The sequence below is a fragment of the Zootoca vivipara genome, chromosome 2 (genome assembly GCF_965207765.1).
Source record: "Zootoca vivipara chromosome 2, rZooViv2.hap1.1, whole genome shotgun sequence".
Taxonomy (NCBI): domain Eukaryota; kingdom Metazoa; phylum Chordata; class Lepidosauria; order Squamata; family Lacertidae; genus Zootoca; species Zootoca vivipara.
The window spans coordinates 25909839-25934200 of NC_142584.1; the positions used below are offsets into that span (position 1 = coordinate 25909839).

The 24362-nt window shown below is 46.7% G+C and overlaps 3 protein-coding genes across 5 annotated transcripts in view; 2 read left to right on the top strand and 1 right to left on the bottom strand.

Annotated features, from left to right (window-relative positions):
• SLC38A10 (solute carrier family 38 member 10) overlaps positions 1–6838 on the top strand; it is an 80209-nt gene extending 73371 nt beyond the window's left edge. For both annotated transcript variants that reach the window (XM_035104120.3, XM_088663005.1), the window contains 2 exons: positions 2407–2586; positions 3185–6838. In XM_035104120.3, coding sequence (XP_034960011.3) covers positions 2407–2586; positions 3185–4341 — 1337 coding nt within the window. In that variant the 3' untranslated portion in view covers positions 4342–6838. The remainder of the gene's footprint in view (positions 1–2406; positions 2587–3184) is intronic.
• A 1553-nt stretch (positions 6839–8391) lies between these two features.
• Positions 8392–10647, bottom strand: NDUFAF8 (NADH:ubiquinone oxidoreductase complex assembly factor 8). Its single transcript, XM_088663007.1, has 3 exons — positions 10562–10647; positions 9541–9651; positions 8392–8541 (listed from the first exon to the last, which is right to left on the bottom strand). Exons 1-3 carry the CDS (start codon positions 10640–10642, stop codon positions 8521–8523), a joined length of 213 nt encoding a protein of 70 aa, XP_088519133.1. The 5' UTR covers positions 10643–10647; the 3' UTR covers positions 8392–8520.
• Positions 10648–10881: 234 nt separating this feature from the next.
• On the top strand, positions 10882–22741 carry TEPSIN (TEPSIN adaptor related protein complex 4 accessory protein). Of its 2 annotated transcripts, none has more exons than XM_088663006.1 (13): positions 10882–11087; positions 12647–12719; positions 13711–13802; positions 13945–14038; positions 14830–14897; positions 15017–15095; positions 15911–15976; positions 16711–16914; positions 17479–17650; positions 17798–17911; positions 18587–18665; positions 18985–19119; positions 21201–22741. In XM_088663006.1, exons 1-13 carry the CDS (start codon positions 11043–11045, stop codon positions 21816–21818), a joined length of 1839 nt encoding a protein of 612 aa, XP_088519132.1. In that variant the 5' UTR covers positions 10882–11042; the 3' UTR covers positions 21819–22741. The 2 variants fall into 2 exon arrangements, with proteins under 2 accessions (XP_088519132.1, XP_034960016.1); XM_035104125.3 differs by having other exon boundaries at positions 10888–11087; positions 21282–22741.
• The last annotated feature ends 1621 nt before the right edge of the window (positions 22742–24362 follow it).

The following is a 24362-nucleotide window of genomic DNA, read 5'->3' on the forward strand; positions in this document are numbered from 1 at the left end:
ACCTTAATTAGGAGGTAGCAAGAGCCCTGAGAGTAAGCTACCAACTGTGTGTTCTTAATAAGGTAATACAAGGGTCCATATGGTCGGTGTGACCTCCATGTAGGAAAGGTAAGCTGGCAGGTGTCTCGTTAGCAAATATGTATGGGGAAAGATGGGCAAAAGCTATAGGGAGTTAACAGTAAGAAGGCGTGTTCTCTTACATGAATTCCTACATGACAATAGTGATCGTGCCATGTAGAAAGTTAGAAGTATCTTTCGTAATCGCCGAGACTGAATAAGAGAGATTCCTAGGCAAGGCTGGTGTGCTTTTGAGATGAGGGTGTCACAGTTTTCAAACCCTGCTCCCTCCCCATGTTAGACTTGTACAGCACATACAAAAAGATTGCATTTAAGCATGTGCAGAGCGCCATGGTCTTCTCAAAGAGGAGCAACTTCCAAAACATTTGGAAACCAAATCACAGCTTCTGATTGGCTGCAGGAAGCTCCTGCAGCCAATCAGAAGCCGCGGAAGCCCAGTCAGACGTTCGGGTTCCAAAAGAACTTTTGCAAACCAGAACAATCACTCCCGGGTTTGCAGCGTTTGGGAGCCAACACGTCTTGAGTTCCAGGGCGTTCGGGATCCAAGGTACAGCACTATTTTTGTCTACATTTTGTTGACATGGAATTCTGTTAGAAACACAAATAAATAAAATTATTGATCAGAGAAAAGGACAAAAAAAAAGAAGGGAAATGATTAGGGTTGCCAGACTCAATAGTGGACAGGACTTCTATGCCTTTAATTGCCCTGCTCTCTTTTGAGTCTGGAAACCTTAAAGAGAAACCAGCAGACCCTTTGCTTGGAAATTAAACAAAGGGTCTGCTGGTTTCTCTTTAAGGTTTCCAGACTCAAAAGAGAGCAGGGCAATTAAAGGCACAGAAGTCCTACCCACTATTGAGTCTGGCAACCCTAGAAATGATCTCAATATCTTATCCGGTGGGTGTGTCTGCTCAGGTATGCAACATGAAGCTGGGTCCACACATGCAAGGTGGCTTGGATGAGGCCTAGTGTGCAGTTCAAACTCAGGCTAGGGGGAAAGGTGCCTGATTTGACTCTGGCCTTTTGTCCCTTTGGATGGCAGGCAGTAATTCCTGCTTAGACAGTCAGCTCCAGTGAACAGGGATATGGCTTTTCTTCCCTTAACCCAGTGTTTCCCAAACTTGGACCTTCAGCTGCGTTTGGACTACAGTTCCCATCATCCCTGACCACTGGTCTTGCTAGCTAGGGATGATGGGAGTTGTAGTCCCAAAAGAGCTGGAGACCCAAGTTTGGGAAACTCTGCCTTAGCCCAAGAAGCACCCATTGTGAGAGTGGAAGAGGAGTAGAAGGGAGCCAGCAGGAAGCCAATAGGCAGCCAGTATTCAAGGTTGGGGTAAGAGAAAACAGACCGACTATCTGAGAATGACTTGTCGGCTTACACTGAGGAGAATAGGCTGCTTGAGTCACCGTGTGATCCACTATAGGGTGTTTCCTAGTCCTCCGTCTGAAAGCTGGCTTGAGTTAAGATCAGCATGAAATAAAAAGACCTGTCTTTTCCATAAAAATCTCCTTGCGGTACATGTCTATATGTTTGATTACTTGTTTTCTTTCTTTGTTCTACAAAAAAGAAAAAAGCCATGGTTTCATAATGTCTTTTTCCCTTCTGCTTCACAATGGGACTGAAACAGCCAAGATTAAAAAGCTAGTTGCAGGTATGGATCAAAATAAAATGCAACTTTTAACCCTAAACCTCCAGGATTTGAATTTATACATACAGTGTATGTTGAAGGCGCTTGTGAAAAAGCACTGTGCGTTTTTAAGCTTGAACCTCTTGCAAGTACTCGAGTCTTCACACTGTCCGTGGCTTGCTTTTGACTGGGCACCTCATCCTGGAATCTCTCTTGAGGTTTCATCAGTTCCTTCACAGCTCCCAAACCATTTAATCTCAACGCGCCTGAAACTCCCTCACTTGAAGTACCGCTTCCTTTCAAATGCCATGCAGTTCATTCCCTCTGCCTGCCTTGGTTTTACATTTTGCTTTGATCCAAACTCGACTTCCCTTTGGAAAGAGCTGCTCCTCCCTACTTTAAAATGCATCGTGCATTGCCGGTGCTCAGTGTACAAACAAAAGAAGACATGGCAAGAGAAAATGACCCCAGAATGATAATTTATTTCCAGAAGGTGCTTGGGGAATCGGGTTTCTTGTGGCCATAGGTACCAAAGCGAGCTATGACCTCAAGATCTGAGAAGTTGCAGGCCATGCAAGTGTTTTGTGGAGACAGTAGCATGCCCACTACTACACTCTCTGAATTCCTGTGTATGGTAGACCATTGGGGGGTGCATTCATTCCAGCCCCATTTCCCCCCCCCCTCCCCTCTCTCTCTTCCTAGAAGCTGGGAAGGAGCAGAAACTGGATCAAGCAGCCTTGATAGAAGTGATTAAGGAACAGCAGGTTCAGCAGAAGCAGCTCTTAGATCAACAAGCAAAGCTGCTAGCCGTGATTGAGGAGCAGCACAAAGAGATCCACCAGCAGAGGCAAGAGGAGGAAGGAGAGGAAAAGCCAAAGCAAGGTTAATAATAATAATAATAATAATAATAATAATAATAATAATAATAATAATAAATAAATAAATAAATAAATGAGTGGGGGTTAGGGAGGCACTCTGAGAAGGGTGGTGTCAGTGGACCATGAACGAAGCCCATTTCTTCAGCTTTGCCCTAGGAATGCTTCTTCTCCAGTTCCCTCCTCTCCACCTAGCAATACAAAGCCATTCTGGAAGCCAGCATAGCAGAAGCTGTTTCCTGGCGTGAAAATTCTCACTTGTGTGTAATTGGAAACCACAGGAGGATAGATGGAAGTGGAAGAAAGGCAGCATTGGGGTTTGGGGAGACATCCACATTTCTCAGCAGCTGTTCAGAGTTGCAGGAAGCCTGAAGCTCAGAAGGAGCCTCTCTGCTTTACTACATTGCTGCCCTTGTTTATGAGTTTCAAAATTAATCCGGTCACCATGGCAGTCAGACTTGGGTGGTAAGGAGAATTTGGAGTGGGGGAATGGTGTGACCTCCTTATGAGGCTGTTGTGTGAACTCCCCGGTTGTTGGTAGTAGGGAGTTTCCCCTTTGTTAGAATGTGCAATAACTAAGAGCTGTTTGCTTTTCTCTGCCGCAGAAATACACCAAGAACCCGGCCTGCCTCTCCTCAAAAGTAAGGAAAAAGAGGATGGTCTTGAAGATAAATTTGAAGACACTGGAAAAATTATACCAAATGATGGGCTGGATCGTCCTCTGCATGGGCTTGACAACCACCCCCAAGATTCTTATGGCCAGGGAAGACAGCAGGCCACAGGAGAACAGCAAGCAGACAGCAAATTTACTGGAGCTCCACCTAAAATCCCCGCAGCTCAACCAAACGAGGCTGAGAAGATTTCGCTGCAACAAGCTGGAAAAAATCAAGCTGGCAAGTTAGTGGAGCCAGTCAGAAGCGACTCACAGGTAGCCAGGGCTGGTGGGCATCACCAGGAAAAGCAACTAAAGATTGTGGGGTTGAAAGAAGGCCAGGATACTCAAATGGCCCAAAACACCCTGGAAAAGATCAAGAATGTCCAGGAAATGGTTGAGGTTGCACAAAGAGCTGTAAGCCAAAGAGAGATGCCTGATGCAGCCAAAGTTCATGTGGCTGCTGAGAAGATTGCTCCAAGAGTCTCCGAGAGAGAGCCACTTGCCAGGGAGGCGAACAAAGAGGCACCCCGTCATCAAGAACAGCAAGCAGATCCTGCACATAAACCAAAGGTCTCCGAGAACATGCACGAGAACCTGGAGGTCCCAGGAGTTGTTAAGGTCGAGAAAGTTGGAGAGAAGCAGGCGTTACCTTTGGACCACATCGGTAAACTGCAAGGCCAGGGGGGCGGTAGTAAAGAGGGGATAGCAGCCGGAGGCCACAGCCCGCAGCCTCATCATGCCAATGAGCCAGGGCCGGATTCGGAGAGCGAGCGAAAAGAACCAGAGAAGTTACAGGAGTCCGAGCATGACCCTGCTGTGAAGCCAGAGAAGGCTAGGCTTGCCCCCAGGGAGCATGAAAATGCCAAACCCAACAGAGACCTCAAGTTGCAAGCTGACCTAGACCTGCGCCGTAGGAGGCGGGACCTTGAGGAAGAAGAGAGCGAGACGGGGGATGTGATAATTGGACTAAACCCCCTCCCGGATGTGAAAGTCAATGACCTCCGCAGTGCGCTGGAGACTCACTTGAACCAGGCAGCGGAAGGTGCCCAGCAAGCACTTCATAGTCGGCAGATTAAACAGATAACTGTGCCAGAGGAGGAGGGGTGAGAGAGGATGGCTTTGCATGATCGAGACCAAATGTCGGGGGCTACTGGCCATTTTGGGATGCCTTGTTACTGAGCTGCCTGCAATTGGAGATGCGACTATTGGCAGCCTAAATCGGCTAGCTCTATCTGAACCGGACAAATTTGACTGGCACAATCTTGAGGAAAGAAGAAATTGCATCGCTGCCCAGCCACTTTCATACTTCAGTACTGCAACAGCTTGTCCCTTCTCCTCATTTCTGCCGGTGGCTAACCTGCAGAGCACCTGGGTTTTGGAGTGCTTTGTGCTTTCCACCTTTCCAAAGAAGCATTTGCATTTGCTCGGTTGCCTTTTAACTATTTCCTTTAACTTCTCCGTCTTTGGAATTGGAACTCGTTTTCATGCTTGCTGTTTGATCTAGTTCAAATCTGCCTCTCCGCTTGCATCCCTTAAAGTGGGGAGGGGGAACCTGGGACCCTCCAGATGTTCTTGGACTCCATCTCCCATCGCGGACAGTGGAAAGGGATAGTGGGGGTTGTATTCCAGCACCACCTCGAGGGCCACAGGTACCCCCCGCCTGCCTTTAAATTAATTTTTGATTCTTCTGTTATTTGGGGAATGGGTCGACCTGCCTTTGGGAAGAAGGGGGGGGGGGAAGTTTCATTACTGTCTCAAGTGAGAAGACATTCCATCAGTTTCATGGGTCCAGAAACACAAAGCTAGTTAGTGTCGGAGGCATCCTTAAACAAGCTCATAAGCGGCTGTTCTGATGCATCAGGGGTCCACGTTAGCAATAAAGAGGTTGCCCATCATTTCCTCCTCTTGCTCGACTATCAAATATTAGGTTTATGCTTTTAATACATTCCTATCCCAAGTGCATTATGGAACCATACTGTGCGTGAAAACTCCGCCAGCCACTTGCTGCAAGAGGAAGCAATTTAAAGGAAGCAAGATGAAGAAATTCCAAGTAGGCATTATTCAAGTGGGCCCAGCCTACATCTACCTCTCTCCTCCATTTGGCAAGTGCATGCAGCGCTGTTTAAAGCTACCCCTGCCTGGCCCAGCAGTCCAAGCGTTTGTGAAAGGTGCTTGTGCACTTGAGCAGAGCGCCACTTGGTTTCAGGCCTCCTGGTAGGGTTTGTGGCATTTGCTGTTGACAAACGATGCGGCGAAAGTGTCAAACGTTTGACTCTTGGATGCCCCTAACAGCTGGTGGTATCTTCCCATCTAATCTAAGATTCTCCATGCTGCAGAAGTAATAGAATTCGTCACTGTGGGAATGTTTTGTTCTAAACAAGCAGCGTCCTTGAGTCTGCAAATTGGCCTCGTATCTCCTATCAGTCTATTTATCTGGAACAGTTATGGGTTTGGGGGTGCAGAAATACCTGTGATGGCATTGCTATTAGGACAATAGCCTGCCTTGACAAGTGGGGCAGAGCTAGATCCTGCCTTTGCCATATCTTGCCTGTGAAGTGTGCTTGATGTGTCTCCATTAAAGGAGACGGAGAAATGTGGCTGGTTCCACTTAACCTGCTTTTGAGGGACATTTTGCCTTGTCATAAGCACGATTGTCATTATAGCCTTAATCTTCAGGAGACTCACTGGGCTGATCTGGACATATCACTAAACCATAGTTTAGTGTTACGAGAACAAACCTAAGCAAGTCTTAAGTGTATATATTTCCCTCCTGTGATGTGAGGTTTTTTTTTTAAAAAAAAACCAAACTTTTAAACAAAACTTTCTACATCACCTGAACACAACAAACCATGTTTAATCTTAACTATGATTTGCTAGAAGAGCCAACTTAAGATAAGAAACTGGCTTGCTTAAACAAACTATATAGTTAAGGTTGATCATAGAGTGGGATTCGGATGCAACATTAAGCCAGGTGTGGCTAATGTGGTGTCTTCCATATATTTTGGACTGCAACTCCCATCAGCTCCACTCAGCATGGTCAGAGGCGCTGGGAGTTATAGTCTATCAACATCTGGAAGCTATCATGTGGGTTACCCCACATTAAACCAGAAGTGTAAGCTTCTGATCACAGCCTTGCATCTTACACCAGAGGCTAACTGCAGCTTGTTCTCATGCCCATGATTTAGCATTACATGCAACCACCTCGAGTAGTAGTGCTGCTCAAAGCACAGTTCAGCCACAGCTGAGAATGCTGTTACTTCAGTTTCATTTGTTAAGTAAAAAGGGGTTAAATGTATGATCTTTCTACGTGCGTTCTATTTGTAAATACCAGGAAAGTTGCTTTAATATTAAAGGGTTATGGAGATGTCCCTGTATGTCCTTGTCAGGCTTTTTCTGATCAGGAGCGATGTGATCATGTGCTGTGCCTGTTCTATAACTAAAGGACCAAAGATACTTGTGACAATGCTCAATAGAGCAATTGAATTTTAAATAAGCCATCTCCATACAATTGTGGAGAGTGAAATCTAGGGAAGAAGGCTGTGGACTGCACCTGGGGGTTATGGACAGGCTGCACAAACAAATAAAGTCAATGCTAGCATTTTCACCTGGAGCCTTTTGTTGTTCTTGATGCAAATAGCATTTGTTTGTATTGCACAGAATGTGATTGCTAATCTGCAACCAATATGCACCAGTAAGGAAGTGTCCCTTCTTCTCCTGTTGATCCTGGCTTGGTTTCAAGTCTCTTACATTCTCTTGATCTCAGATGCCACTCAAAGAGCCATCAACTTGAGAGTGTTTAGCATACCCGTATATTCCGGCGTATAAGACGACTGGGCGTATAAGACGACCCCCAACTTTTCCAGTTAAAATATAGAGTTTGGGATATACTTGCCGTATAAGAAATACGACCTGGCGTATAAGACAACCCCCGACTTTTGAGAAGATTTTCCTGGGTTAAAAAGTAGTCTTATACGCAGGAATATACTGTAAATCTGGGGAATCGTGAGTTCAGTTACGCTCTTACTAAGTACCAGGGGGCCATTGCTTGTTTCCAGCCAGTTTGCTGCCAATGCTTTACATATACTGTGAGTAAATCAGTTTGTAAGGCACACTTGTAAAAGAGATTTAGAGGCATTCGGTTGAATGACAGTTTTAAATATTTTTACTTACATCCATCCACATTTAAAAAAAAGTCATGGATCCAGCATTCTTTGATACAGGGCCCACTCAAAAGACCTATCTGAATGGATACTTGACTCCAGAATTGAACACTTGTCTAAAATTGTCCGAAGAACCTTTATAGCTCTTTGGCCTGGATGCCTACAATGATGACGGACTCACTGGCTTTCTTTGGTATGTAGGAGCCACAACACTGCACCAATCTTTGCACTTCTAGTGGGCGGATTACTAAACTGTTCAGTAACCTTGGCCTATAAAGCCTTTTTCTCCTTAGGCAGTTTCACTGATTAGATTTTTTTTTTCAAAGCTTCAATTAGGAAATGCATGTTCAGAAGGGAAATCAGGCATGCAGTTACAGATTCCTCAACACGGCAGGGTTCAGGGTATTATTATTTTTTAATATGTCCCTCCCCCCCCAAATTAACAAAGGCTATTATGGAGTCCTGACACCCTGGGCCTTCATATTTTGTTGCCCCAAATCTGGAACTGGAATTAACAAAAACCAACTATCTTGAGCAAAGCTCTAGCTGTAGTGCTCTACTTTGCATTTTGTTCCTGTAAGTAGGAAGGGAATGAGTAAATCCTCAGGGCAACATTTGATACTAACAGCTAATTTAACTATCCCACAGGCATTTACACTGAGGAGAAATGAAGGAGGGCTGCTTATTTACTAATTCCATATTTTGTCAATCGGGCACCTCTGGCAAAGTGCAATTTTATCATGCCCTTCTTGCTTGCAGCACTTCCATAATCAGTTTGACTTTAACAGGGATCCTCCTGTAGTGCAAAAGGTTGATTAAATAGTCTTTTGATGCCTTCCAGTCCTTGATGTAGTATTTTGCTCACTCCCTGCCCCCCACCCCAAACTGTATATCAGACATGTTTACACCACATTTAAATCAAAAACCCAGATGCACAGGGTCTTAGAAAAATTAGTTCTGAACAAAGCTTTACATGTGTAATTTGAACAGCCATAGATCTCTGTATATTGTAAACTTTTATTTATTTATTTATTTTAAAGTCTCTCCTTGGTACAATATGGCTGGATCAAACATAAAAAAACAACTATAAATCCAGATTTGCAGTCAGTTGTGTGTCTTCAGTACTTCACTTTACATTCCTCTTTGCCTGTAAATGATGATACATTCTGATGAGTCATTGTCATTAGGATTCATATCACTAATTAAGGATTATGTAAGTATCTGTTGATATACATGCTGCACCATAAAACGTGCTCTCAAAAAAAGTAGTACTGCACGCCAACCCTTTCCTCTTGTGATGGGCAACTCCAATATGCTAAACTCCAGTATAAAGCAGTATACCTGTAATTACCATGCAAAGATCCTTGCAATTAGGCATCTGAGTTCCAGATGTTTTGGACTACAACTCCCATCAACACAACAGCACAGCCTAATGGGAGTTGTAGTCCAAAACATTGGGAGCAAAACAGCTTGGCAGAAGGTAAAGGTAAAGGGACCCCTGACCATTAGGTCCAGTCACGGACAACTCTGGGGTTGTGGCGCTCACCTTGCTTTATTGGCCGAGGGAGCCAGCGTACAGCTTCCGGGTCATGTGGCCAGCATGACAAAGCTGCTTCTGGCGAACCAGAGCAGTGCACGGAAACGCCGTTTACCTTCCAGCCAGAGCGGTCCCTATTTATCTACTTGCACTTTGATGTGCTTTCGAACTGCTAGGTGGGCAGGAGCTGGGACCGAACAACAGGAGCTCACCGCGTTGCAGGGATTCGAACCGCCTACCTTCTGATCAGCAAGCCCTAGACTCTGTGGTTTAACCCACAGCGCCACCTGGGTCCCCCGGAATGATGGGGGGGGGCATAGAACCTAGCCTAGGTACAAAGGTAAAATTTTCATTAATTACTCCTTATATTATATACACACTCACACACTCTGCACACCACTGCCATGCAACCCTCTGAAGGCTGCCCAGAAGGGAATGCAGCTCTTGAGCTGACAAAGGGTTACTTTGTCCCAGCTCTAGAGCTCCAGGAACATAAAAAAAGGAGGGAGGGAGACCTAGATCTATTCTGTAGTAGTCCACAGGCTAACGGCAGCACTAAATAAAGATGCTGGCCTCACTCTCAAAGTTAAGGAGATGCAAGTGACTCACGCTCTTCGCGAAGCACTCCATCAGCATCTCAAATTCCTTGGCGCAAGCATCCTTCTTCAGGTCCCCATGGCCTGTTGTCTTGGAGGCAACGCACTTGCCGTACACGGAGGCCTGCAAAGATCAGTCCCAGTTAGATGCTATATCTAAATATACAACAAGCACATAGATGCTTGTTCAACCTCGCTGGTTTCTCGAGGGCTAAGCAGCCCAGAACGCCTAGCCATTCTTTTTCAGATTTTTAGGTTTTTTAGGGCGGACTCTCTGTGGGGAGGGAATGCAACGGGCTTGTGGTGCGTGCAAAAAGCTTGCAGGAAGGTGGGCAAGACGCTGACTGACGCGGTGCCAAGCAGCGCTTAAGAAGCACGAATCGGCTGATCTGTTAGCCGGCCGGTCTGCGCTTTCGAAGCTCTCCCTTTCACATACAGCGGCGAGGTACGTTTTCCCACCACCCCGGGCAGCCTTTTTGCCTGAGATCTTTCGTGTGCCACTTATGGGGTTCATGGGCGTAGCCAAAGGGGGGGTCGGGGGGGGTCAGCTGCCCCCCTAGATCAAGTAAAACAATAGAAATACTTAACTGACCAAATCACATCGGTTCTGCCTCCCCCCCTAACAAAAGCCCTGCCCTCACCTAACAAAAATCCTAGCTACGCCCATGGTGGGGCTGCTGATACTGATCTACTTTGCAGACTTGTAAGGATTACAGTATTATTTGGCCAAAATAAAAAAGTAAATAAAGTAATCCTTACAACGAAAGATTAAATCAGATGTAATTTGGCGTGGGTCTGTTAAAAATCTGGAAAACCAATAAATATCGTTTGCCCCCCCCCAATTTGTTTTCCAGATTTTTTAACAGATCCACATCACATCTCATTTAATCTTTTGTTGTAAGGATTACTTTAAACACACACAAACACACACGTGCATCGCTCAGCTCTTCCAATGAAAAGTGTCCCCTGGACGTGGAAGAGAGAGAGGAAGAAGGGTGTCGTTGCCATGACAAGGGGGCGGGCCAGCCCCGTACCTGCTCCCCACAACCCGCCAGCAACTCGGGGAAGCGCTGCAGCCTCTCCCGGACGCGGCCCCAGACTCCTCGGCTGGCCATGGCGGGGACCAGCAACCCTCCGGACGCTACTGGGCGTCCGCAGACATCACCAAGGCCGCGCCTTCCGCGGCGCAGCTCCCATTGGACCAGCGGAGCTCTGCCGCCCGCTGATTGGCCCCCGCGCGGCTGAACTCGCAAAAGATCTCCGGAGTGAACCGCCGCCCCATTATGCCTCGTCCTGATTGGGCCCCCGCTACGTTGCGCAGGAAACGTCCGATGGCTTAGACAGAACGTTTCTCGCCCTTACCGCTGGTGGTGGCGTCCGGCAGTGACAGCTACTTCCCGCTTGCCGGAGGATTGGATTGGCTGGGCCCGCGCAGACTCGCCGTCCGATTGGAGCGCGTCAAGTTCCGGAAGGCGAGGCGGTGAAGCTTCCACATGTTCGGGCTCGGAAATTGCCATGGCGGCGGTACCTCTGCGGGATCGGCTGAGCTTCTTGAGCCGGGTATAGAAGGGAGAACGCGCTCCTGAGTGGGAGCTTTGGGGGGGGGGTGCGCCATGGGGCAGAGCGCCTGGAGTTGGTGTGGTAGTTTTTCAATGTTCCTCCATTTAAAATCTCTGGGTGTAGAAATACACTATGCTGGAGAAAGGCTTAGCAGGGAACCCTTTTCCCTTGACACCATTCGTGAAAGGAGTTTATTTTTCTTTTGGAAAAGGAAAAAGAGGGAGCACCCACTCATACAGCACTTGCATACCGAACTGATGCGATCTTTGTGAAGAGCTTCACCAAATTATTCTACTGCACTTATGAATGGGGCCGAAGCCTTATAGCACAGTGGTTTAGACTAGTTATAGCGATGAAATCTTTATACAAAAGCATCTTTGAGGTAGACAGCCAAAACTCCCAGGGCCAGATAACCAGATAAGGCACCCAAGAGTAGGTACCTAATAGGCCTAGGGGCCCCATGACAACGGATCAAAATGATATTGGTTTGATCTTGAAAGAAAATTACAACCAAGCTTTCTTAGTTCAATGTCTAAGTAGAGCCAGGGAAGGGGCGAGATATCGACTGCCTAGGGGGCTGCACAGGGTTTAATTCAGCACTGAATAATCCATACGTACCATGTTTGCAATATATGTTTGCCTCATGTAGGGGTCTTTGCTTTGATAATAAGGCTAGATCTGGTTGTTTTGAGAACTTCGCAATTGTGCCAGATGAAGTGATTATGGGGGTGGAGTTGTATAATAATGTAATTGTCATCATCCCCAAGAAGGATTAGTGTATGAGTTGGTCTTGTTCCATCCTCGTAACCGTGACTTGTGCTAGTTGTTGCTAAGCTGCTGAGTTGCCAGGGCCACCACGCTGTAATATGGTCACACAGCTTGAAATTGGGACGGGAGCTCTTGTAAATCCTGTAGTTCAGGTGTTATGGGGAAGAGAAAGCTTTATGGATGAATCTTTACCTCAGTAACAATACAAACTCTGATTACATTGACCAGTTGCTGCACCAGAAAATTGTATCTAGAGCAGATACATCATTAGTAGTATTAGTATTACTTTATATACCACACATGCCAAAATGGCTTCTAAGCAGTTTTCAGCTATGAAATCAATTATAAAATCTATACATAATTAGTTGTATCCAACTACATTCTATTCATTCAACCTGTTGAAATTAATTAACTTTGTGTTCAATTACAGAGCTCTGAACAACTTCTATCCAGGTTACCTTAGGGACTGCCTAAAGACACAAAATAGTGTCTTTAGCATCTTCAGCTCAGCACTATGAAATACTCTGCCAATAGAGATTAAGCAGGCCTTTTCTTTAGTGGAGAGAAGATGCTGACTACAATCTGTGACTTTTGTCAAGCGGAGCTGTGGGTTTGTGGGCGGGGGGGGGGGGAGATACTACTTCCTTAGCTGCAGCTTCATGGATTGAGTCAGGAGTAGCATGCAGGGACAAAAAATACAATCCTTGCCTTTTGATAAGGTGCCGTGTTCATTTGTCTCAATGGCTTTTCTTTTTGTGTGTTTCTTTCTCTCTCCCCCCCCCCTGTTCCAGCTACCCATTCTAATCAAAGGTACCTCAGATGATGAAGTTCCATGCCCGGGGTATCTGCTTGAAGAGATGGCCAGTATCCTTTGCTCTCTGAAAGAGTTGGCTGTTTGGTCTCAACCGGGGGTTCCTTTGGTTATTGTGATGCTTGCCTTGCTTTTCCTAGGAAGAGCAGAGACTAGTGATTAGAACAGAGGCCCGATCTATCTAATGATCTGGGAGTTAATTCAAGCAGAAGTTAGATTAATACAAATTGCTTCTTTGCCTTTTGGGTGACATCTGTGATAGCTGATGATTCTGGTATGAAAAATAAGAAACTTAAAAAATAGCAGTGCTTACTAAGCTACTCAGATTCCTAGAACAGGGATGCTTCTGGGGGAACCTATGGCAATTAGGCTCGTCAGACCTCCCTATTTGGTCCATGAGGCCATTTTGACCAAGTTACACCCACCAGCCCTACCTTTGATGTCTAATACACTGTGTCATATATGGTGTGAGCTAAAGGGAATTTTCAGACATAGCCAGTCAGGTGATTGGCAGCACCTGCAAAGACCTGTGCACAGCACTTTGCAAGCCCCAACTATCAACTGATTGTCAGGGCTTGCAAAGTGATGTGCTCAGCAATCAGCTGATCGTCCAAAAATGAGTGACCTGATGGCATGGAGATATTGGAGGATTGACCAGTGGACAGCCCCGCCCACCTGTCAAATGCGGACTGCAGAGAGTGGGGTAGATAAGGAGCCAGCCCCACTCCAAATACATGCACATGCTTTCCTATCCCTTCCCAATACTTCACCCACACTTTAAACCCAAAGTATATACCTTCAGCAAGTGTAATTGTTTCAGATCTGCATGTAAACATTTTTTTAAATAGAAAATTCCACTGCTGCTATATGCCGAAAACAAATTGCAGAACATTTCTTACTCTGCTGAAGGAGAGTACAAGTATAGTGTGGCATAAACAGCAGCTGAAACATGGCGCCTTGGGCAGGGCCTGGCATGACCTTCCAGGTGATCCTTCGCCATCCGTCCCTTTACTTTCCTGGCTCCTTAACATCACAAACTTCCAGAGATCTCACATGACTCAGCAGGAAGCAGTCACTGTCTCCTTGAGTACCTCCTCAATCGCCTTCAGAGCAACTCGTGTAATGTCAAGTTGAAGGTAACTGAAAGAGGGCAGAGGGAATGGGTTGCTCCTTAGAGCAGAGATGCCCTTAGATCTCGAGACAACTTCCTCCGCTTTGTATGTGGATTTCCAGCCCAGTACTCCTAATACAAGCTAAGCCTCCCCTCTGCATCCTCAGGTGCTCAAGATCCTGCTCCACATGTGCAGCCATGGCTCTTCCTATTTCCTTCTGCAGCTCAAGCGGAATTCTTCCTTCATCCAGGAGGCCACAGGTAGGCAAGACGTGGTGGGTTGGCTATATTGATAAATAAGGAAGAGTATCTTCCTAATATTCATATAACACTTTAAGGGCCAAACGTAATCTACGGTATATTAGCTCCATTATTTGTGCTCTTTAGTGCAGGGTTTATTCTGAACTCCAATGGCCAGCGTATGAGGCCCGACCTAGATTATCACAACTGATTATTTCTCCCCACATTCCACTGAGTATTTACTACTGCATTTTACTCATAACTAAAGCAATTTATTTATTTACTACTGCATTTTACTCATAACTAAAGCAAATGATGAAATGGACCTATGCAACACTTTCCACTTTCCAACAAATACCGAAATAAAAGTGCCCATAAAAATGCAGAAAGAAAGTGCCCTAGAAATTCATGTTATGCAAGAAAACTCATTGAGAGGTCCTCCAACAGCTCACTTCTCAGGGAGTTTTCTTGCATTACGGGAATTTCTGGGGCATTTTCCTTCTGCAGTTTTATGGGCACGCACCATAATTGTACTGCAATATATCTCCTTTATATATTTTGTTTTGCCACATAATATAATGCAAGACACTGTGGATAAACATGTCTTTTTTTTGTTTGGGCTAGTCCTCAATGTTGGGAATATTAGCACTATAAAGTGCTGCATAGGTGGTTTTTCGCTGCTGAGAGACAGTGAAATTAATCAACACAACGGTTGGTCTTGCGACTGTTGGTCTTGCGACAAGTCAGGAAACCTGACTTGTTTAGGGCACCCAGGGATGAGCCCCTCTCTCATCCCCCCTTCTGCCTTGCAGTGTTTGCAGGGCCTCCTGATCCTCTCCATGGCAACAGCTTGTATCAGAAGGTGCGGGTGACTGCCCAGGTGAGTAAAAAGTCCTGGTCACAAGAGATCTGAGTAGGCTCTTAAAGTCCTTTCACATGGTAGGCTTTCTGCCTGGCTTCTTCACCTGGTTGCTGCTATTGTCCTTCTTTCCTTTGCAGGACCTGGCAAGCGCTTTGTTTTCAGATGTGTTGCTGCCCCAGCCTGCTGCTATTCCACCTAAAGAGCTGCCTTCAACAGGTAAACCGCTACTCCCCAGGGGAACAGAAATCTATTCAGCATCCAGACTCCTTCTGAAAAGTCTTGGACCCTTTTGCACTTTTTCAAAACAACAGTTCCCTTCTGTATTCAACAGAGCATTTCACTTTTTTGTCCTGTTTGTACAGGCTTTTCATTGGGGATTCAACCGGCACTGTTTCTTCCTGTTTTCCCCCCATACTAGCTTGTATTGAGAGAGGGAGCGTGGCAGATTGTTGGCCTTGAAAACTGTCCAGCTCTTCCTGCCCAGGAGGACAAGAACTACCTGCACTGTCTCTCTCTCAAGCATTCCAGGAGAACAGAGTGAACCACAGATCTAGTTTTATGGTCAAGTGAGAATGCTGAAGCAGGCGAAGATGCAAAAGGGGCCTTGGAACCTCCCCCTGTTCATACTGTTTGCTCTGAAACCATATTTTTAAGTCCAGAAGGCTCAGCTAGTGCTTGCCTGTGAGCAAGATTTTAAGAAAAAAAATATCCCTGATGCTTTTATGAGGTGGTTGAGATAAAAACTTCAGTATGGAATCTGGTTTTCATGTGCAACTATTTAAAAAGGGACCTTGTAAGCTATGATTGTCTAAGATAAGGACACACCACACCCAACCCTTGCATGTTTTGTTGGTGCGAAAGGAAAGCCGTACTCAAAGCAACTTAAGACTTCCCATGTCAATAGGCTGTTCATGCTGAATTCCCATCTCACCTTGACATGATAATATATGCATACTGGTAGGAAATAAGCATGCCACCACCATACTGGTCTTGCTTTTCATTTATGCTCGTTTTATTGCCTCTCTTCCCAGGAATGGGCTCCGGGCCCAGCCCCCATGGCTCACTCCAAGGCTTTGGTTTTGAAAGAAGTGGCTCCGGTAAGCATTGGGTTTGGAAGTCTTGAGTGTTACTACTACTGTCCTTGAGGAGCACCCCCAGTTCTTGGGATGAGGTCATCATGCTGCCTGCATGCTGGATCTCAGCCCTTGCTCCAATGCTACGTGATACCTGCCAATAGCTCTCCTCTTGGCTTCTAAGCCACTTTGAGAATTTGCACTGTAAAGAAGGCCAACACGGTTCAGGCAAGGGCAACTGAGGTCCTGAAGGTACTGAAAGGGGGGGGACCCAAGTCTTTTCCTGCATGAAGCTTTCATCTACTGGATGGAAACACCCAGTGGTGCCATCTTAGGGCAGCATTGTTCTCCTGCTCTAGAAAGAGGAACATCAGCAACCAAACATATCCTAGTATCTTGAAGATCCAAGGCTGGTATAAGTGGAGGAAGCCTCTTTCAGTGGTCTTGGACTCGTCTTCCATTCTTGGGCTCTCTTTCCAGAATTAATGGCCTTGGTCTGATGTCCTTTGGAAGGCTTCTTCCTGTGCCCTGGGGTTTTCTCAGTGTCTATATTGTATAGACCCAGGGTGGCCAACAACTTTCAGATGTTGCTTGACTGCAGCCCCCATCATTTCTGACCACTGACTAGGTTGGCCAGGGCCGATGAGAGTTGGGAGTCCAACAATGTCTGGAGGGCACCACGTTGACTGCTGGTGGTATTGGCTGACAAACCACTATGCCCTGACCTGCTAAGTAGCCTGCCTTTGTTACTGTTGCAGCATCCACTGGCAAAGTTCTGCTGGCCACCATCCAAAAGGCAGCAGAGGTGGTTGCCAATGCCATGCTCCCTGGTCAGGAGCTCCCTTGTCCCCATGGTAGGGAGCTGAAGGATGATGCCTACGAGCCAGTGACGGCACCTTTTCCAGGCAAAAGCTCCGTCTTGCCTACAAAGCCACCTTCTGTCATTGTCCATAAGAAGCGAGGTAAGTGCCTCTGAATGACAGCTGCTGGGAATCACAGCTGGGTAGAGTGCTGCTGTTTGTGCTCAGGTCTTGCTTTTGGACTTCCTGTGAGCATCCTGTTGGCCACTGTGAAAACAGGAAGTTGGGCTAGAAGGGCCCCTGGCCCGTTCAGCAGCCTTTTCTTATGCTCTTATAAAGCATGGTATATCCTGTTTTCAAAACTTGTATAGAAACCTTATAGAAAGAGGAGCAAATGTTAGGGACCTAGAGCTTCCCTGAATTACTGAGGTGGAATAAAAGAAGCCACTTCTAGGGTACAACTGTTTAGTAGCTGGTGCACAGTAATAATTCAAGCAAAATCCTTTTTCATGTTGCTCGTACTGGGAGTGTTAATAACAAATTCTTATCCCAGATCTTGCTCTGGGGATAGGAGGGAAGTTGACGAATCTCTGGTTGTGGGTTGTAGCTTTTTGGCGTTGAGATGCGGTGGGAGTGGTGCGCAGGTGCTTTCCCTGAACTTAGCTCCTGAGATGTGATGGGCTTCAGTTCTTCCTCCATGGCTGCTCCTCTGAAATTCTTTTGCAGCGACCCATCAGCCAGGGCAAGCAGGAGGTGGCTGGGAGGAGTTGGACAGTGGGCAAAGCTCCCAGAATTCCTTGCAGGAGAACAGTGAGCTGAGTAGGACTTCGGATTCCTACAGCAAGTCGGGCAGCGACAACCACTCAGGTGCTCTGGAGCCAGGGAGCATTGCTGAAAGGTGAGCGAGCTGGGGAGGGCAAGTGGCTGGGAATGGGCCTGGGCCAACTGCTTGCACCTTCAAGATGCACCTGTATGTGATAATCTCTTGTGGGGCACGAGGGAGAAAGAACAGGCTTGTCAGCTTCCTTCTCCCCATCATTCACAGGACAGATGCTGAGGACCTTGGTGACTGCCTGCAGGAAGTGAGCCTCATTACCAAACTCACCAGAGGCTCCAAGGTGTTCCTGACACGCGAGGAGACCCAGCATTTTATCAAGGAGTATGAACACCCTTTCTATCCAAGCCGTCTCTTGACCCTTCTCCTCCTTGCCTCCACCTCTTCTGTGTTACTGTAGAAGTACCCAAACACATCGGGTAGCATTCTCCTGACCAGCAGAAGCCCTGTGCAAGGAACTTTTCCTGCCCCCATGCCCCTCTGAAATTGGATTTGGGGGCGGGAGGTAGCAGGAAAAACCAGCGCACAGGTGAAGGAGTGGGAGGAGGACTGTTCCACCTGGCAAACTGCAATGCTTGCGCAGATGGAAAAGTAGAAAGAATGTGATGTTGAATTCCACCCATAGCCCAGCCCTAGTATTTGCATGGCTGTGCATCAGTTTTGTATCTGGGCCCAAGTACTGGTGCACTCGAGACAAAAAATCCAAATGGTGCCTGTTGCCACATTCATTAGCAATAGGAACAGCTGGCAGCTTGCCACTCCTTAATGTTTTTCTTACTCCCCCCCCCCCCACTCTCACCTGCCTCATTTGTGAAGAACTGTCCATCAGCCAGGTAAAAAGGTGCTTTGACGCTACTTGCCCCTCTTGGATTAGGAGAGCAGGGAAGGTCCAGGAGAGACCAGGCCGCTCTTTTTCCCCCTTCCCTTGCAAAACTTCTCCCTGCTCTTCTTTTTTCTTTTTGGTTTGGCTGTTGGGCTCAGCACTGTCCCTCTCCGTAGGTGTGGGCTGCTGAATTGCGAAGTGGTCTTGGCTATCCTCAACCGAACCCTGAAGGACCCCAGCGAGTGTATTCGCATGGTGAGCCTCCTGGAAGAGCACTTGCGGAGGGAAAAACCAGTCTGGATTACTTCCAACTCTGAGTTGAAATAGCTGTTGGGAAATGGAACTCTTTGCCCACATTGGGTGGGGTGGGGGGGATGGCTGCAATCTCACTGAGGGTTGGAGCCTAGGACTAATATATTTCTTTTCTCGCCCCGTAAGGGTGGGCTGTGGAGCAAGAGGAGCTTCGGTTTGTTTCTTTCCAGTGAAGCAACCTATTATGAGGGGCTCAAATTAGTGCTGCTGTGCAAGTTTTGGACCCAGTGTGCAAGCCCATTGCTTTCCTTTCCCCCCACAGAGAGCCATGTGTGCCATCTATTCCCTCATGTGCTCCGACTTGCTCTCCCATGATCAGATATTTGCCATTACCCAGCAGCACTTGCAAGAGCTCAGTCAAGAGAGCCCTGGGCCTGTAGCCAACAAAGCAACAAAGGTAACTCCTGCTTAGGTTTCCACCTTTTGTGTATTGAAATCCTCAAGGGGCGCCCCATCAGTCCCACCCTGGCGAGGGATAACTGTAGGCCAGTGGTTTTCTACCACTGTGCCGTGACACCTAGGGGTGCCTTGAATGATAGTCAGAGGTGCCACGGGCAACCTGTTCCTGGTCTCTGTTCCTCTTTTCTTCCCTCCCTCCTCTGATGCCCTCTCGTGTCTCTGCCTCCCAAAGGCTCGCACAGCTGTTTGTTGCAGCAGCCCTGGCTATCTCCCCAGGCTCTTGGTTGTTTTGCTGGGCTTGTTCCTCCTGCACACTGGGCAGGATTGTGTGGGTGGACATAAAGTGGCTGGTTCTGTATGTAGTTTTGTTACTGCTCCATTTCACTGGTTTCAGCAGACCAAGACTGGAATATCTCCCTTCTTTCTGCCTCTGGTGCACTCTGGGAGACTTTTGCCTGCTTTTCGCCAGTGCACGTAACCTAGTTTAGGTTCCACAGCTTGTGCATCGTGGCTTTAATGAAGATGATACAATCACCTGCCTTGAGAAATCTGACCTAGCCACAGTTATGCATGCCTTGGTTACGCCCATACTAGATACTGTGCTGTATGCGGGGCTGCCCTTGAGGGCAGTTTGGAAACTACAACTACTTACTGCAGAACGTGGCTGCTAAAACATCTGAGGCAGCTGGGTGCTGGATCACAGAATCAAAGAATTGTAGAGTTGCAAGGGACCCTGAGTTGTAGTCCAACGAATCTTCAACCTTGGCATGTTGTTGCTTATCTTTTTCCATTGGTTACATGTCTATTCATTTCGGGTGCCCAACATATGGTGCTGGTTTTGACCTTTAAAAAGTAGCCCTAAATAGTTTGGGACAATGCTATCTGAAAGTTTACCTATAGCTGCATGAGCTTGCCTAAAGCATTGAGATCAGTGTCTGAGACTCTGCTGTCGAGAGCTGGTGGGTCCCGGCGGCTGGACGTTCTCAGTGGTGGCCCCATACTTTTAGAACATATGATGTCATTACTGCTGATCTCTTTTTATTTTTTTAAAGAAAACACTCTAAAACACATTTTTTCAGGTCTGCATTTGGCTGAATTGGTACTGTACTTGAAAAAACAAATTCACTTGGTTTCTTTTGGGTTTTTCCCCACATGCTTTGGATCCTTATGAGCTGCCTGGGGAGGTCCGTGTGCCCTGAAAGGAGACTTAAAATCTTTTAGATAAATAAATGTCCCTGCTCTAGCAGCTCTTCAAGATTGCCTGAGAACAAGGCATCAAAGAGTCAGTGGTAGAACAAAGTAGTTTCTGCCCAAAGTTGATAGCATGGTTGAAACGTAAGACCTGGTCTCTGCCTGGAGGGAAGCACTGGGCCCCTCACAAAAATCCAGCGGTGGTGAACCTCAGGCTTAGGTTCCAGACACAGCCCTCCAAGCCTCTGTACCCAAACCTTGAGACTCTCTCACTAGGGTGCACCCTTCACTACCCTTGCTCCATGGTCTCCTGGAATGCTTTTGCCTGGCTGGATTGTGCCCTTGAACTGGGATGATAACCTTTTGCTCGCTTTGGTGGATGGAGGAAAGATAGATGTGGTGGCTGGTGTGTCACAACCTCTGACTCTTTGAGTACTTTTATTGTACAAAGGTGAGAATTGCATCAATTGCTCCACCAACCTTTTACCTCTGGCCATCCCCACCATTGGTTTGTGGCCCCTGGAAGGCTGCCCTGCCCATGTGGCAATGCAACCCTTGGCCTGTAAAAGGTCCCCCCCATGCCCTGGATTAGTCACTCTCAGCTTTGCAAGGAAGAGCAAGATATACAAACATAAACTTGAGAAAGCAGACCCTCGAGCACAGTAAAAGTGAATGGAAGTGTTTTCATTGGCTGGGGATGGAGGCGCTATTGGTCCTTTGCCTGTTGTTAGGCTCTGGCTCTCTCTCTCTCTCTCTCTCCCTCTCCTCTCTCTCTCTCTCTCTCTCTCTCTCTCTCTCTCTCTCTCTCTCTCTCTCTCTCTCTCTCTCTCTCTCTCTCTCCCTCTCCCTCTCCTCTCTCTCTCTTTCTCTCTTTCTTGTGGTGGGTAGAGTCCTCCTTTCCCAGCTTCCGCTACTATTCTTCTCATACTTGGCACACTCCCTCTTTCTCTTCTGCCCCACTTTCAACAGATCTTGCGTCAGTTTGAAGCACTCAGCAGGAGCCATCCCACTTCCAAGACCTCTTCTCCGGTTCCCGGCCACTGTGCCCCTGCCAGGACCACATCCAAGCGTCCTGATGACTTACTGGCAGATACAATGCCATTTGCAGAAGAGGCTATCCTCAAACCCCTGAGTCTCGCGCCACAGCCCTCCCCAGCACCTGAAGTCCTCACCAGGGCAGTGCATCCATCAGAAGGGCAGGTGCTGGAACCTGGGTCCTCTGGCCAACTTGGAATTAGCCAGCCACCTGAGCTTGGCCAGCGAGGGCCAGAATGCAGGCTCCCAAACCCTGAACCCCAAGAGGACAGGCCTCCAAGAGGTGATCCAGATGGCACAGTGTCCCTGTTTGCTGGCATGGAGCTGGTCGCACCCTCAAGCATGGTATTAGCAGATACTCTGGAGCAGGAATGTATACCTCCAGCTCCCTGGACAGCACCTTGCACTGGGAGCACCAGAGCCACTGAGGATAACCAGGGATCGTCTGCTTTCTCCTTCCTCAATGCATAGCAGTTCCCTTTGGGCTATGGGACAGCTTGAGATAGCACCAAATGGATGCGTTTTTCTAGCTCTCTCTGAACTGTTACACACCTGCGTATAGCCAGAGGATTCTTTTCTCTTATGCTGTTGTTCTTCATTCCCGAAAGAGGGGAAGAGGCAACATCCCTCGCTACACCTCGCTGGGTCATCTGCAAGCATGAAGGAAGACATGAATGTTCAACACTGCCTTTTTAATTTGATTGTTTTCAATGTTGAAACAACAATGTTGAAATATTGAACAACAAAAGCACAATCCAACATCGACAATATAGTCTGTTTTCATATACCTGGTTGATGCAGAAGTGACAGAAATGCCCCCTTTACTCTTCCTTTTTCAATTTAAAATCCGTTTCCACTTTTATATTGTTGTTTTTCTACGTCCTCCACTTGTTACCTTGGGATTCTGACCATAAGAAATGAGGCAGCCTTAAAGAACACAGGCAAACACTAAGGTGCTTCTGATTCTGACGACCCAAGAATTGAAGGAGAACTGATGGTGTGGTCATTTTCATAGACAACAACTTCTGCTATCCTTAAACCTCAGTCCAGGCTTACTCCACAGCAGTCTCCAGTCCTACTGTGGACTGGGTGGCTTTCTGTACTGCCTGGCTCTGTTGAAGCTTGAAATGGAGCTAACCCTTATAGCAAAATCTACTCTTTCTCATGGATCCAGACAGGCAGATTGTAGCAGAGTTGCTGTCAGGCTCTGTACGTGCTGTCAGGCTTTGAACATACAAACCACCAGGATATTAAAAGGGGTACAGCCAGCATTGCTTACCAGCATACTTCATTCATTAAATCTTGTAGCACAGAGCCTCCTGCAATGCTTCAATCTGAACAGATAAACTTTCTGTTGGGATTATTTATTAATAAACAAATAGAAAACAACACAATGCCCCAATGTAAATCAATGGAGGTGTCTATTCCTAGAGTGCTGTATTCAGTTCCTCTCTGCACCCTTTTACCTGCTTCACGGGTACTTGGTCCAGGAAATACTTTATGTTACATTAGGCACTTCACCACAGCTGTGCCGTAACCAGATCTGCTTCCAAGTGGTGACGGTTCTGTGGTTAGGCCATGGGAGGGGCGTGTACTCCACACTTTCATATATTCTTTATGAGTTCCAGGATTGAGCTCTCTCATTTAAAACTGATGCCAGAACTGGTCCCTGGTACAAATTAAGCTCTGCCTTTTTATTTCCTACCACCAGTATTAATAGTAAGCAATACCGTTGAGATGAATTTGTACAACAGGCGCATGCAGCTATTAGTAGATATGTTTCTCAAGTCATCATCTACACTCAGAATGACTTTGGTGTGGCTTTTTTTAAGGAGCCCTGGGCAAACTATTGGCTGACACTTAAAAATTGAAAGGGTAGATGGGGGGGGGGAGAGATGGTAATATGGTTTTAGGTGTTTTCTCCAAAGTTAAATAGAACCTCCCCATCTTCTCTCGTATGCAGGGTTGGGGGAACCACAGGACAGGTTAGGATAGCATGGGGGCAGGGAGAGGGAGGTGCAGTTGTATAGTGCAAGCAGAAGTCCTTGTATGAGCAGGACAATTTTGTTGGAAGCAACCCATAGCGGCTGGTGACGTCACAGGCCTCTTGCAGTAGGTGCCCACAACATTAATGCGACCACCTTTCTCACAGGAAAATACATTGCGATGAATCTTCCTGCCAAGTTAACAATTACTTTTCCAGCAACTCCCTTTGAGAAACAGTGGCTTGCTGATAACAGGGGTTCTAGCTGAGGTTTCACCATGTCAGTGGGTTACTGATGTTTGCAGTCTGCCCTGAGAAGGCGAGTGTCTAGAATTGGCTTATATATGAAGAATGGCATACCTTACACTTCCCCCTTATGAAAAAGAAAAAAAGTTGAAACTCTAGAGACCAGGATTAACCTTAGTCGGGTTCTTTAAAATGTACATGAAACAAAACACATTCTCCAGATCTGCAGTTTCCATTAGTAACCGAGGATCATTTTACAGTACAATAAGTTTTTAAACATCTCCCTCTGTGAGCTGCTGGTCAAGGACAGGCTCAATATTTGCGGCAAAGGAGAAATAATCTAAAATCAGAAAAATGCTTCCGAGATCTTCATTATTATATGGCAGAGCTTTCTGTTTCCCTTTGGTCAGTAATTGACCCGGTACCTTAACTAGGCAGCCTGGCTGCTGTTCTTGCCATGTTTAGCCCCCTTGCCTCTCTTTATCTACCACTAGCTGTCTGTCTTCCCCTTTACCTTGTACTCAGTTGCCCTTTTTCAAATATATACCGGTATGTATATCCCTTGCAAATGGCCTGGCATGGGCGAGAAGAGGGCTTGCTTTGCTGTTGTTTACTGGCTACACACAAAATAACTAAAAGCTCTACTATTACAGTCAAAATGCTTAATGGATGAACCAATGATTTGGTCTTGCATTCTGGCTCTTTTTGTAGAACTAGAATAGTTTTAGTGAGGTTCCTCTTTATTGATAAGGAGAGTCTGGTTATTTCCAGCCAGAAGCGATACT